Source organism: Peromyscus maniculatus, chromosome 1, assembly GCF_049852395.1.
Source record: "Peromyscus maniculatus bairdii isolate BWxNUB_F1_BW_parent chromosome 1, HU_Pman_BW_mat_3.1, whole genome shotgun sequence".
Lineage (NCBI taxonomy): Eukaryota > Metazoa > Chordata > Mammalia > Rodentia > Cricetidae > Peromyscus > Peromyscus maniculatus.
The window spans coordinates 85279126-85291968 of NC_134852.1; the positions used below are offsets into that span (position 1 = coordinate 85279126).

Genomic DNA, 12843 nt, shown 5'->3' on the forward strand with positions numbered 1-12843 from the left:
CGTTTTACTCTGAGACTCTGAATATTGGGACTTCCACTAAAATCATCTCACTCATGAATTTGCTAAGTGAAGCAACAGTGACCCCATTTTAGCCACTGGCAAAACTGGAGACAGGGTCTGAGCCTTGTGGCAGGGTCACAGAGGTCTCAATAAGGTCCACATAAACACGCGTGCTGAATCAGCATCCTTGAAGGGTGGTGGTCAGTAGAGAATGGTTGGTGAGTCTGTCGTGGATATGAGGATGTGGCGGTAGGATATGTAGAGACATCTCAGTCTTATTTATTAGGCCAAGTCTAATTCAAGTTGCTCTCTCCTCATCTGCAAGAGCAGGACAATTTACCTAATATCTCTGAGTCTCAGTTTCCTTATGGGTAAAAGGGGAACTAAACTCGTATTCTACCTACGAGGCTGTTCCAGAAGAAAGCTAACATTCTCCTGATTGTCAATCAGGCCACAGTTTTGTTTTTTTTTTCCCCCGAGACAGGGTTTCTCTGTGTAGCTTTGCACCTTTCCTGGAACTCACTTGGTAGCACAGGCTGGCCTCGAACTTACAGGGATCTGCCTGGCTCTGCCTCCCAAGTGCTGGGATTAAAGGCATGCGCCACCACCGCCCGGCCAGGCCATAGCTCTTTAAGTTGCTATGCAAGGCCTCATCACCATAGCTGACTTATACCCTGTGTGAATAAAATGATCTCAGTGAACCTGCCTGCTCCTGCCTTCAATCAGGGACCCCAGGACAGCATGCCCTGCTCTTTTCTCGTGAGCACTCCTACTTGCAAAGTTTCTTCCCACCCTCTGTTATGAATCCTTGGGTGGATAACCTTCTTAAACTCAGGCTCACTGGTACCTGTAGTTTTCCCATGTTTAAAAGAAAAAAAATCAGAGCCAAGATGACTGCCTCTGCTGTCCTTCCAGTGCAGCTCAATTTAGAAGAGGCCATGGCCAGCTGCTCAGAGAACCAGACTGCTGTGTCAATTGGTCTTCATGTGTTGATGGCAATGGTTCTCAAGTTTATGCCATGTACCAGAATGAGGCAGAAGACCTGTTCAAACAGATTGCGGGACATTTTCCTAGGCCTTGTGGTTCTGTACGTCTGGGGCGGTCTGAGGATCTGCATTTATAACAAACACCCAGGTGATGCTGATGTTGCTCACACCCAGGGTCCACGGAGAGAGCCACTGGCTTAGGGCAGCAAATGGAACCACAGGTAAGGTATCAGAGATCATCCTACTTTTGTGCAGGTCATAGATCCACCCCTACCTTCTTTGCAGAGAAAACAGGAGTTGAGGATTTGCTTTACCTCTGTATTTTTCATTCATTCATTTATTTATTTATAGTGCTGGGGGTCAAACCCAGAGTTTCATGTATGCAAAGCAAGAGAACTACACTCCCAGCCTACCTTTGTCTCTTGTAGCCTCAGTACCATCTGCCTCTATTTTGTTGTTGTTTGCCTGAAAAATCAGGCAGCTTTTGGTGCTGTTATTGTTTTTCCTATTTCTATGAGCTCAAGTGCATTTTGGCTTTGGTAGTGGTGGCATTATTCTTCTAGAGTCCCTTCACCATTTCCTGGCCATGTGCACTAGAAGTAAACAGAAGCTTACGAGGAGCCACGGAAGAGTCCCGAATCTGTCCCTTAGCCTTTGAAAATGAGTTACTCTATGAGTTTTTCTATCTTTAAAATGGGGATAATGGGACCAAGTCTAGCCTTGTGATTACATGGGATAAGGCTCAGCATGGTATCTAGCCCATAAGCAACAGCTATGATATCACGTGCCTCGTACTTATTTTCCCATTTTTCATTTCTGTTCCTCCATGCAACATTGAGAATGTATGATTAACCGCTGGCATCTAAGCATGTCTGCTTTTCTTCAGAAGAATATTTCACATGCACACAAAGAAATCGTCAAGCAAATCAGGGAAGACAAACCCATCTGGTCCAGGGATGAGAAAGTTTTAACAAGATCGTGTCCCACTTGGTGCTGATGTGTGTTGAGATTCTGAAGTGTTCTGACAGTTCATCTTGTCCTGCCTGTTGGGAAAGCTGCCCCAGGGCCTGGATAACCGCAGAGTCTACACCAGGGGGATGCTCCCAGGCCCACTGAACTTCTCTGGCCCCTGCAGATCTGGATATGAAGAAGCACAAGTCCCCACTGCACCTGCTACCCTGGGAGTCAGATGTCATGGCTCTACTCTTGATTGTACACTTAATGGCCGAGTCACCTTGTATGGATCACTGGACTTTGCTGAGCATCAATAAGCGGAGAGACTAGTATGCTCCAAAAGTTGCCTCTCCTTGCAGATCCTCACCAGCAGAGTGCAAGAGTTCCAGATTCTCCAAGTCCTCACAGGCACTAGTCTTCTGGTCACTTTATTAGTTTATTTGATGACAGTTATGCTCCTTGGTGTGACGTGGTGCCTGCTGTGGTTTTGTGCTCTCCGCAGTCATCGGTGATGCTGAATGGCTCATCATAGGCTAATTATCCATTTGGGTATCTTCTTTGGAGAAATGTCCATTCAAATCCTCCCATTTTTTGAATTGGGCTGTCTGTGCTTCTGCTGTTAAACTGTAGGAGTTCTTTACAGGTCCTGGATGTTGGTCCCTCACCAAACATTCGACTTGTAAGTGTTTCTGCCTATGCTACAGGTTTCCTTTCTCACTTCTCTGACAGATCATCCTTTATACATAGTGGGCCCCCTGCCATCTTCGCTACCACCTCTTGGACATTTCTCTCACGATTTCACTCTGCCCCCCTTGCAAACCTGTTCCTTCATTTTCAGTGAACACCAGGTAAGGCCAGAGATGGAGGCGAGTTCTTGCCCGAGGACACAGGCTGGCTGCCCACCTTCTCACTGGACTCAGTACTCCACAAGATGGAGGGGTCTGTGTAAGAAAATCCATCCCAAGGCACCTCTTTCTTTACCTCCTCTCCTGGCTCAAAGCTTGAGGTGGGGCAGCCCACCTGTTGCTCCCGCAATATTCCCTCCTGGAGTGCTTGCAAAGAGAGCCGCCTTCTTCCCAGGATCAACAGCCTGTTTGTTTAAAGGGCTCATTACAGCTGCTTAATGCTATTTTGACAGATGAAAGTGAGTCAATTATGGCTAAAAATAGCTCTGGCTGCAGAGGTTTCTTCCAGATGGCTGCCTGCACCCCATCCAAAGGACTTTTGCTCTTATTGTCAAAGGGCAGTTCTCTGCCCTCGGCTGTCTCCTTGAATCTCCAGATCAACTCAGGAGGGGCCTCCTTCCAGGAATAAATGCCCTTCAAGGCATGAGGCCTAAGCCCTGGAGAGCAAGGTTGCTCGGACAGACCCACTCTGACAGAATGAAGGGGAAAGACACTGCAGAGGTTCTCTTGTGTCCCCCTAAAACAGGGACCTCTCTGTCTCACCAGCCAGGGTGTGACCCAATGTGGTTGCCCTGGTAGTTTCTTTCTTTAGATCTGTCTTGAGGCTAGTGTATTCCCTGTGATAACACATGCCAAAATAAGTCCAACTTTGATCATAAGCATGAATGTCTTAGGGTCACCTTTTTTCATGAGCACTGGTCCTATGTGGGTGACTCAGATGGTTCCCCAGTTTTTACATCAAGGCTCCACCACACAGTATGCCCATGTGCCTCAGTGGCAAGGAATCAGTACTGGGGAGCTTCCACTGTCTTTGGAGTAAGGCTGTGATTGGCCCCTTGGTTGGGTGGACAGTTGGGTGATGTAGCATGAATCTTAAAAGGACTTACTAATTAAAACAAACCTGGAGCCAGGTACTGGGGTGAATGCTGGAAGATCAGAGAAGCAGAACAAGCCACAGCTACCTCACCTCGCCAGTTCCTCAGCTGATCCTGTTTCCTCAGACTGGAAGCCCCTGAGTCCTCATCCAGAATGAATCTCAGCTGAACTGCTTCTCGAAAGCCTGAATGCTTAACCAGTCTAGTTCCTGGCTTTCACGCCTTATATACCTTTCTGCTTTCTGCCCTCATTTCCTGGGATTAAAGGTGTGTGTCACCATGTCTGGCTGTTTCCAATGTAGCCTTGAACTCACAGAGATCCAGAGGGATTTCTGCCTCTGGAATGCCAGGATTAAAGGCATGAGTGCCACCATTTTCTAGCCTCTGTATCTAGTGGCTGTTCTGTCTCTGACCCCAGATAAGTTTATTAGGGTACACAATATTTTGGGGAACACAATACCACCACAAGGTAGGTCAGTGGTTGATGCGTATTTTTAGCAGACATATCAAATTCAAATTTATGTCTAAGGAAGTACTCAATTCCTCAGTACCTGCTCCCACCCCACCACCCAGGCTTCTGCAGGCTCTTGTATGCCAGAATATAGTACCACCATCCACCCATTTGCTTAAGCTCTAATCCCAAAAGGATGTGAAAAGAGATGCATTCAATACCATCTGTCCCCAACCTTCTATCACCAGCCACCGTCTGACTGTAACTGTGTGGTACACCTTTACCCACAACCATCCAGCCAAGCTATTCCTGAATTTTGATCAACACCAATCAGAAAGAACACAGTTACCATTTTTTTTGCAATCCTAAATTTTGGGGTGATTTCTTACCCTGTAATAGATAACTGGAACCAAGTGAGTGAGTGCTTAACATCCAGCTCTGCTGGCTGTTGTGACCCAGGGTGTGACCCCAGGCAGTTTCCTGGCCCAAATCCCTGGGGGTGGGCCTGTGCCTGGTCTCACAGTGGAGAAGAAATAAGCAGGACGTTAGGAATGACCAGGTTGGCTGAGTTGTTGAAAAGCCCAAGTGGATCAGTGTGGACTTAATCAACTATTTTTTTCTTATTTATTTATTTGTTTATTTTTATTGTTCTGAGACAGGGTCTCAGGTAGCCCATGCTGGCCTTGAACTCACTTTGTTGCTGAGGATGACCTTGAACTTCTGATCCTTCTGCCTCCACCACCTGAGCTTTCAGCCACCACGCCCTGGTTGTGCAGTGCTGGGGACTGGACCCAGGGCTTAGTGCGAGAGTCAAGGATGATGGCGATGGCGGTGGATCTGTATTAGAGGTTGTGCTGACATTACTCCATTTAGTCCTTACACCCCAGCCATGTTACCCTTCCCACCCCTGCCTACTGATGAGGAAGTGAAAGTCCACAGAGCGGAAGGTAACATCTCGAAGTCAAAGCCATTTGTCCCTGGTGGAAATCACCTACCTGAGGTGGCGGATACGTGACATATCAGTCGCCATCTTCCTTCCCAAGTCCATTGCATCTGTTCCCACTGAGCCTCGATATAACCTCCAATTACTTTCTTAAGAGCACAGGAAGTAGGCAGCTCACCCGGATGAAACCGGTTTGCTAACCACCCTCTTTGCTGATGGAGGTTCAGAAAGGCCAGGCAGTTTGCTAAGAGCCTTCCGCTAATGGCTGTGGAGATGGAAGTGCCTCTGAGAGGCAGCCCTGCTTACCACATGCACCCAACCCTGAGCCACGGTGGCGCACTCACCCTCGGACTGCGTGCAACAGGCGCAGGGAAGGGTAAGCCGTGCGTACGTTGACGTGGTGCTTCAGGATGAGAGCGTTGACCCACTCCACACGTTCTTTGCCGCCCCGGGCCATGAAGGCAGGTATCCACAGGATGCTCCCATTGAGGCCGTGCAGCCGCTGCAGCAGCTTCTCCCGCCACGTGGCATTCACCAGGTCCTCAAAGGCCCGCTGGATGACTGACGGGTTCATAGTCACTAGATCTGTCTTGAGGCCCACGTCCCGGGCGTACTCCTGAACTGGAGCCAGGTTGCACCTGAGGGATAAAAGGCAACATGGTCCTTCGTACGTTGAACTTTACCCTGTCCTCTGCCTCTTCTTGCTTCTTTCTCTTCCTCCGCCCAGATGCATCATGGGTACTGTGTGTCACAAGCATTTCCTCCCTTCCTTCCTGCCTCAAACGGTTACTGAACCCCCTGTATATCCTTAAACACAAAATGCCACTCTCCTGGAGGCCAGTATCTAACAGAGGAACAACAGGGCTGTCCCTCAGCCCCACAGTGGGGTTGCCCTTAGCAGGAGTGCCCTAGCCCATTAGAGTGAGAGCTCAGAAGACAGATTTCCAGGTTCGAAACTCAGATCTGACACCCTCTGCCTGTGTGATCCTGGACAGCTTTCTCAGCCTCTCTGTGCTTCCTGAGAGCTTCCATTACTTTGACTGTGGTGGAGACTATGGTGATACTTTATTTGTGCTGAAATGTGATTTTATTTGTATGTTAATAAATAAAGTGCCTGGGGGTCAGAGCTAATAGCAAGCCATAGCAGAAGTCTGGCAGGGGTAGCATACACCCTTAATCCCGATCACATGACAGGCAGATCTCTGTGTGTTCAAGGACACAGCCAGCATAGAGACATCTGCCTTTAATCTCAGTACCAACCATAGAAGACCTGGAGGTCTGTACAGACAGGCAGTGACGAGGAGGTCATGTGGTTGGGTTTACAACCAATGAGAAGGCAGAACAGAAAGTCAATAAAAAGATAGACACACAGGAAGCAGGTCTCTTTCTCAGGGGAAGGACGGCAGTGGCAGCGAGGGGTAAGACGGCTGTTTTAAGTCTCAGCTCTCAGCTGCTGCTCTCTGACCGCTGGGGCTTCTAACTCTGCATTTAGCTCTGTGTTTCTTATTTAATAAAACCGTTCAGAATTACATCTACAGGAGACCACGGGAACATGGTTACTCAGAATGCCACGGGACCGTAATGAGAGCATAGCCAATGTTAACTGCTGTCGTCTATGTACGAGGTAGAGGACTATCAGGTGTCAGAGCAGGGAGAGAAACAAAAGGATGGACGAGCAAAAGAACACTGGTGGACAGCTACGGAAAAAGAGCTCGTCTCCAGTTTGTAAAGTCAGGAGAATCCCACAGAGACTAGTTAAAAATAGGCTTCCCCAGGTCCTGATTCAGCAGGCCTCAGAGCTTAAGAATTTATATGTATATATGTATATGCATGTGCATACATATACTTTCTAAAAATCTCTTCCTCCTTGGGTTCCAAGCAGCTTAAAAAAAAACCCCAAAACCACCATGCCATGGAATTTTAGGCACAAGACATTTGCCTGAGGGCAGCGGCTGTGGAACAGCCTAGGTGTTTGGAGGGGGCGTGTGGATTGCTTTGACTAACAGGTATTACGCAGATGAGACAGGGGACAAGAGGGGAGCCGGATGAGATATCAGAGGTTGGCTGTGCAAGGACTTGGCTCTGCACGCAGCAGGGAGACATTTGAAGGGTCTTGAGGGAAAGCGCAAATGGGCAGATCTGTACACTGCATTCTCTTGCTGAGCCCATCAGCCTGCTTATTCACTGAAGGACTGCCTCGGGTCCCTTCCTCAAGGGTCTGAGGGTATCTGAGGGCCCCGAGACTGAGCCTGTAGCCAGGAAGCACTGTCTTCCCTGGAGAACTGGGTGGTAAGGAAAATCTCGGCATCAGTGGGAATAAATGGAGAACTCGGAGCAAGTATGTTCAGTATGCAGGCTGACTACGCGTAAGTGAGGAGCCAGGTGCCATCACTTCATTGTGTGCCACAGACTCCATCTGCCCCCACCTTTAAGCAGCAACTTTTCTTCTGTGGCTGGGAGAGAAAGCCAGTTGAGTGGATAGCATGCTGGCATCCTGAGCCCTGGGCTACACTGCCCACTTGGCTAGTATTCCCCTCCCCCCCACAGGTCAGCTTATGAACCTGTATTTACTGCGAACCTATATTCACGACCCCATTTTACAGACAGAAGAAGGAAGTCCTCAGCTGCCAATCAACTTGCCCAAATCCTCTGAGCCAAGAAGGAGGCCATTAGGATTCAGAAGCTTCAGGGCCTCCCCGAACACCTCTTGTCTCCATCCCTTGCCCCAGCCTTACTACCTTTTCAAATGTCCCTGCTGCAGGCCACAGAGAGTGGGAGGTACCTGCAGCAAAGCGGCCAGTCTGGGGCCACCCATATCTCCCTCTTACTCCAAGGCCAGTGGAACCAGTCTTCCTATACTTTCCTGAGTGTTGAGTCTGTTTGTGGACGGACTTCCTAGCCCTGGGAACAGAGCCCGGGGGATTTGATCCTGCCAGGCTCACTGGAGACCACCACTAACTGTAACAGGGCAAAGGAAACACAGGTTTTAGTGGGCCGGTAGCAGATTTGAGGGCTGGTCAGGGGGTGGGGAACACACTGATGGATTCCTATCATGAGGATCTGAAAGGCCTCCACTGGAAGCGACATCAGGGTACTTGTGTCCGCTGAGGGCAGGACCATTCACAGCAGAGGCTTCATACCTACATGGGGTTGGGGTGGGAGTGGGGGGCGGTCTGTGGGGCTCACACTTGTCCAATGGTATGTCTTAGAGAGGACATTCCATTACTGCTAGGCATGTGTGTATATGTGTGTGTGGGTAGGGGGCAGCTGAGCCATGGGTGGACTCTGGAAATGCTCCTTCCCACTGACACAGAATCCATGAAGTTTTTCATTTACGGGGGAACAGCTCTTCCTGACTTTGGTTCTGGTGGATCTAGGCTCTCTTGTTCAAAGAGAGTTCTAGGTGAAGGAGGGCATTGCTGCCCGGCTTCTGGCAGGAAGGAAGCTGGCTCCTTCCAGAAACAACTGCATCCACAGGTACATGCAGAGTAAGCCTCGAGAAGAGGGGGCAGTCATGGCTTCGGAGCCAGGCTGCCAGCTCTACAGCCGAACCCTGACTGTAGCTAGTCACCTGGATCTTGGCCACCCATTCCTCAGTTTCCTCACTGAAAAGAATAGTGCTGAGAGGTAAATAAATTCGTAGATGTATATAGGCTAACACCAAATGCCATGAGCATGCTATTAATAACATGCTGAGGGCACAGCACTTAAGGAACTATGCTGATGGTAGTGTGTGTGTTCAGAAGAACCAAGCTGGGGATGGCATCTCTCCTCATCCTGGCATTGTAGTCTTGTGTCATCCTCTTGGGCCTAGCTGCCCCAGCCATCTCAGTTCCCAGAAGCCAGTGGGCAGCCAGCATCTGCTCAATATAGCCTCCTGGACCGGTTCTTGCTTCCCCATCCATCCTGTTGTGGTCTGCTCTCCCTTGTGGAGGTGCTGCACATTGCAAGCTCATTGTGTGCCCTGCATGCTGTGACCTACTAGGACTCCTGGGGTCCTATTCTCCAGTAGTTTTCTGAGGAAGTGGCAATGCCCTGTGTGTCCCTTGCATGGAGTAGGACAGAAACAAAATGAGAAAGACTAGTTTTGCAGACTTTGAAAAATGGAGGCAGGCAGCCATTAAGACTGTTATAGTGTTTGGCATTGGCGTACAGGCCTGTGGGGCCCTCTTGTGTGCTAGGCACACCTTGGCCAGGAGATCAAGACACAGACACAAAGAACAACTGTCATTTCAGGAGCTCTTTGTCTGGGGGTGAGGTAGTGCCGTGGAGACACAGTGTTTATAGAGAATGAATACTCAGTGTATCATTATGTGGGGACACAGGGCTTGCCCACATACCTAACATTCATGACACCATGTTCTTTTGATTGTACGTGTGAGTATAAGTGTGCTTGCGGATATGGGGTCAGCAGAGCGTGCTATAGCCTAGTCTCTCTAAGTGCATCTTGCACACCTCCCTTGAGGTCTTGTGGGAAATGCAGAGTCTCGGGCTCACTTCATAGCTGATGTATTTCAATAAGCCAGCAGATATGTATCCACATTAAAGTGTGGAGAAAGCTGGGTTAGCATCTGGAAAGGCGTCATCATGAGAGGACAGAATCAGCTAATGCAACCCAAACAGGAAGGGGAGCGATCAACTCCAAGTCACATGACAAATGACCATTAGGACCAAGACTGAGTTTCAGAACCCACACTGGGAACTGTGGGCTGACCCTGACCGTGGCTTCTAGAAATTCTTTTTTCATTCAGCCTGGGACCCCAGTTCATAGGCTAACGAGCATAGTCAAAGTGAATCTTTGCTCCTCAGGAGTGGGGCTTAGTGCGGCATGGGAAGCTGACTGGTGGAACTCATTATTCACAACTCTTGCATCTCCTGCAAGAGTTATACCAGGCCAGAAAGACTTCCTCACTGCCGGCTGCACCCTGGCGGGAAGCTGAGCCTGGGAGGAGGCTTTGCCCTGTGCCCTCCACTTTAACAGCCATGATTCTACCCCTCGCCCCTCTCGCTTCCAATCAGTCAAGTTCCTACACATTTCCCTTTCTTTTCCTCCCCTGGGCCCTCTCCTTAGACTGGCGGGCTTGGAAATGTAGGGACAGGGCTATTGACTCTGCCAGGCACAGAGAGACCTGGTCAAGGGGAACAAACAGGATGTAACTGGTACCCAGGCTATTGTCACACCTCCAGTCTCAGGGGATGCAGGAGTAATTATACCCATCTCTTCCCATGTCCTCAGGTTCAGGGAACTCCATGGTCATGATGCTCCCAAAGCCCCAGAATGAGATTCCCTTTACACAAGGGCAGTCCTAGCGGAAATGTGAGACGTGACACACATTTCTACCAGGGCTGGGAGTGCTTTGGGATGAAACTTGAGGCACGGTCTGTCTTACTTTTGTCCAAGAGACAGCAATGCTTTGTTTCTGAGTTTGTATGGCTCGAGGGTTAGGTGTCAGGGCCATGGGTAACTGTCACAATGTCCCCAGTGATGGCAAAACAAGAGCTGATATCATAGAGAAAATGACTGTTGAGTTTCTTAATCACTCTTCATTTCCTAGGTTTTGACTCCAGGATACTAAAGTTACAGGTGGAATACCACCTTCTGGTATAATGGGAAGACTTCTACAGCCCTGGCACAGGAACTACCCATCCAGATTTTCTTAATCCCCTCTGTACCAGGCTCTGTCTAGTGTTCAGAGAACAAGCTCTTTCTGTAAGGGGCCAGGAAATAAATATTTCCAGCTTTGCAGACTGTATGTGCTCTGTTTTGCTCTAGCAAAAACATCCCAGCTTTGCCCAGAAAGCTATTAATAGTGGGAGGGTGGGCCTGAGTGGCTGTGTTATAATAAAGTTTTATTTACCAAAGGCCATAGTCTGCCCACTTCTGTATTCCTCTCTCTCTGGTTTCCAACCTTAGATATAATCTAGAATCACCTGGGCTCTCCGGGTCACTCAATGCCCCTGTCCTGTCCCCGAGGTGACTTAATTGATTAAATGTACATTCTGATTGGAGGTCAGGATCCCTGTGATGACTAATCTTCATTGTTAACCTGACTGGATTTGGAATCCCCTAGGGAACACAGCTTTGGATATGCCTTTGAGGAGCTTTCCGGAGAGGTTTGACCGAGGAAGGAAGTCCCGCCCCAGCGTTGTTGCGCTGTCCCCTGGGCTCAGTTTCCAGGCTGAATAAGAAGGGGAGAAATGCGCCGAGCGCAAGCATTTATCTCTGTTTCCTAACTGCAGATGCACTGCTCACCGGCTGCCTCATCCTCTTGCTGCTGCGCCTTCTCCATCATGCTGGACCCTCAAACCATGGCCGTAAAGAAGCCACTCCTCCCTTAACTGGCTTTTGTCAGATGTTTGGGTGCAGCCATGAGACAAATCACTAATGCTCCCCCGAAGCAATTATAACAAGCAGTGAAGGTGGAGAATAGGATGCACCCAAACTCATGTTCCTTGTTCTAGTCACCTGACTTCCCCAGGCCTGCCACTCAGGTGGTAGGTTACCTTATGACAAAGCTGTGCGTGTCAATCTCCTGTCCACAGCCGCTGTTCAGCAAGACGCCCGAGTTGCCCACGATGGCACAAGTCTGGAAATGCTTGTTCTTCAGGGGGGAGGTTCTGGGGAGGAGTTCATAGAGGTTCTGGGACACATTCATTGTGCTGTCTCGATCAAAGATGTAATGAATAATGTCTCCGGGCTTCAGGGTCCCCTTAAGGACAGAAATATCCTTCTCCGCATCCAAGAACTTTAAAATCTGCTTCCTGTGAAAACCAAATGAAGAAAGTCTCCATGAGGCTAGATTCTCTTTGCTGGCTCAGATGTTCTATTCCGTGTCACCCTGCAAGGATGCTACCACCCAGCAAACGGGTGAGCACACCCAGAGCTGGAATGCCCTCAGGGATGCTCTCCTAGGCTTTACAGATGGAAAGGCACTGCCCTCCCCACCACACACATAAACTGCCTGTCTTAGGAGAACTACTATCTAACTGTGGGATCTAAAAAAAGGAGTCAGAGTAATATGTGCCCTCATTCCCCATTGGCCTCTGCTTTTCCAGGAAGGCTTCTTCAGGCATGGTGACCCCAGGGGTGAGGGTGGGGTGGGGTGGTGGGGGTGGCGGGGATGTAGATGGGTCTGTGGAACTGTGATGGGGAATTACTACTTCCACCTGTAAGATCCTGTGAGCGTGGCCTCCCGGCCTGTGCACTGGCCCGCCCATTCTTCAACCTGCCTCTTATTCCTCTAGTTGTTTTTCACTGGGGTTTGTGAATCATGACATCTCCTTAGTCCTACAGAGACATGTTCCTCTGTGTCTGTTCAGAACCAAGTGATCAAGATCCAGTTCTCTAGGTTCCAGGGTAAGTTAGATTTAGAGGGGGAAGTTCTAGAACAGCACAGGGAAAGGATGGAAGACACTGGAATAGGTATCTTCATGAAATCGCCAGGAGAATTTACCCCAAACATGGCCTCTCCCTAGGAGCCTGAGCACCAGCTTGGAGCTCTACTTATGGAGACCTAAGGACTTTAACAAGGATGACCCACAGCATACTAACACGGAAGGGAGAGCTCTCACGGGGCCCAGAACACAGGATAAAGAACTACAAAATAAGGAACACTGGAAGCAGGGTAAATAGTCTCCCAGAGACGAGCCCCCAACTGGTTATCCAATGCCAGTGGTCAGCCCTGAACTCTCACGGGCGCATATTAACATACAGACTGAGCAGGTTGTG

General features: G+C 49.2%; 1 protein-coding gene across 1 annotated transcript in view; it reads right to left on the reverse strand.

Annotated features, from left to right (window-relative positions):
* Positions 1-12843, reverse strand: part of St8sia2 (ST8 alpha-N-acetyl-neuraminide alpha-2,8-sialyltransferase 2) — a 74810-nt gene that overhangs the window by 16209 nt on the left and 45758 nt on the right. Inside the window, exons 4-5 of the mRNA XM_006990951.4 lie at positions 11619-11876; positions 5459-5752 (exon numbers count right to left, since the gene is read on the reverse strand). Coding sequence (XP_006991013.1) covers positions 5459-5752; positions 11619-11876 — 552 coding nt within the window. The remainder of the gene's footprint in view (positions 1-5458; positions 5753-11618; positions 11877-12843) is intronic.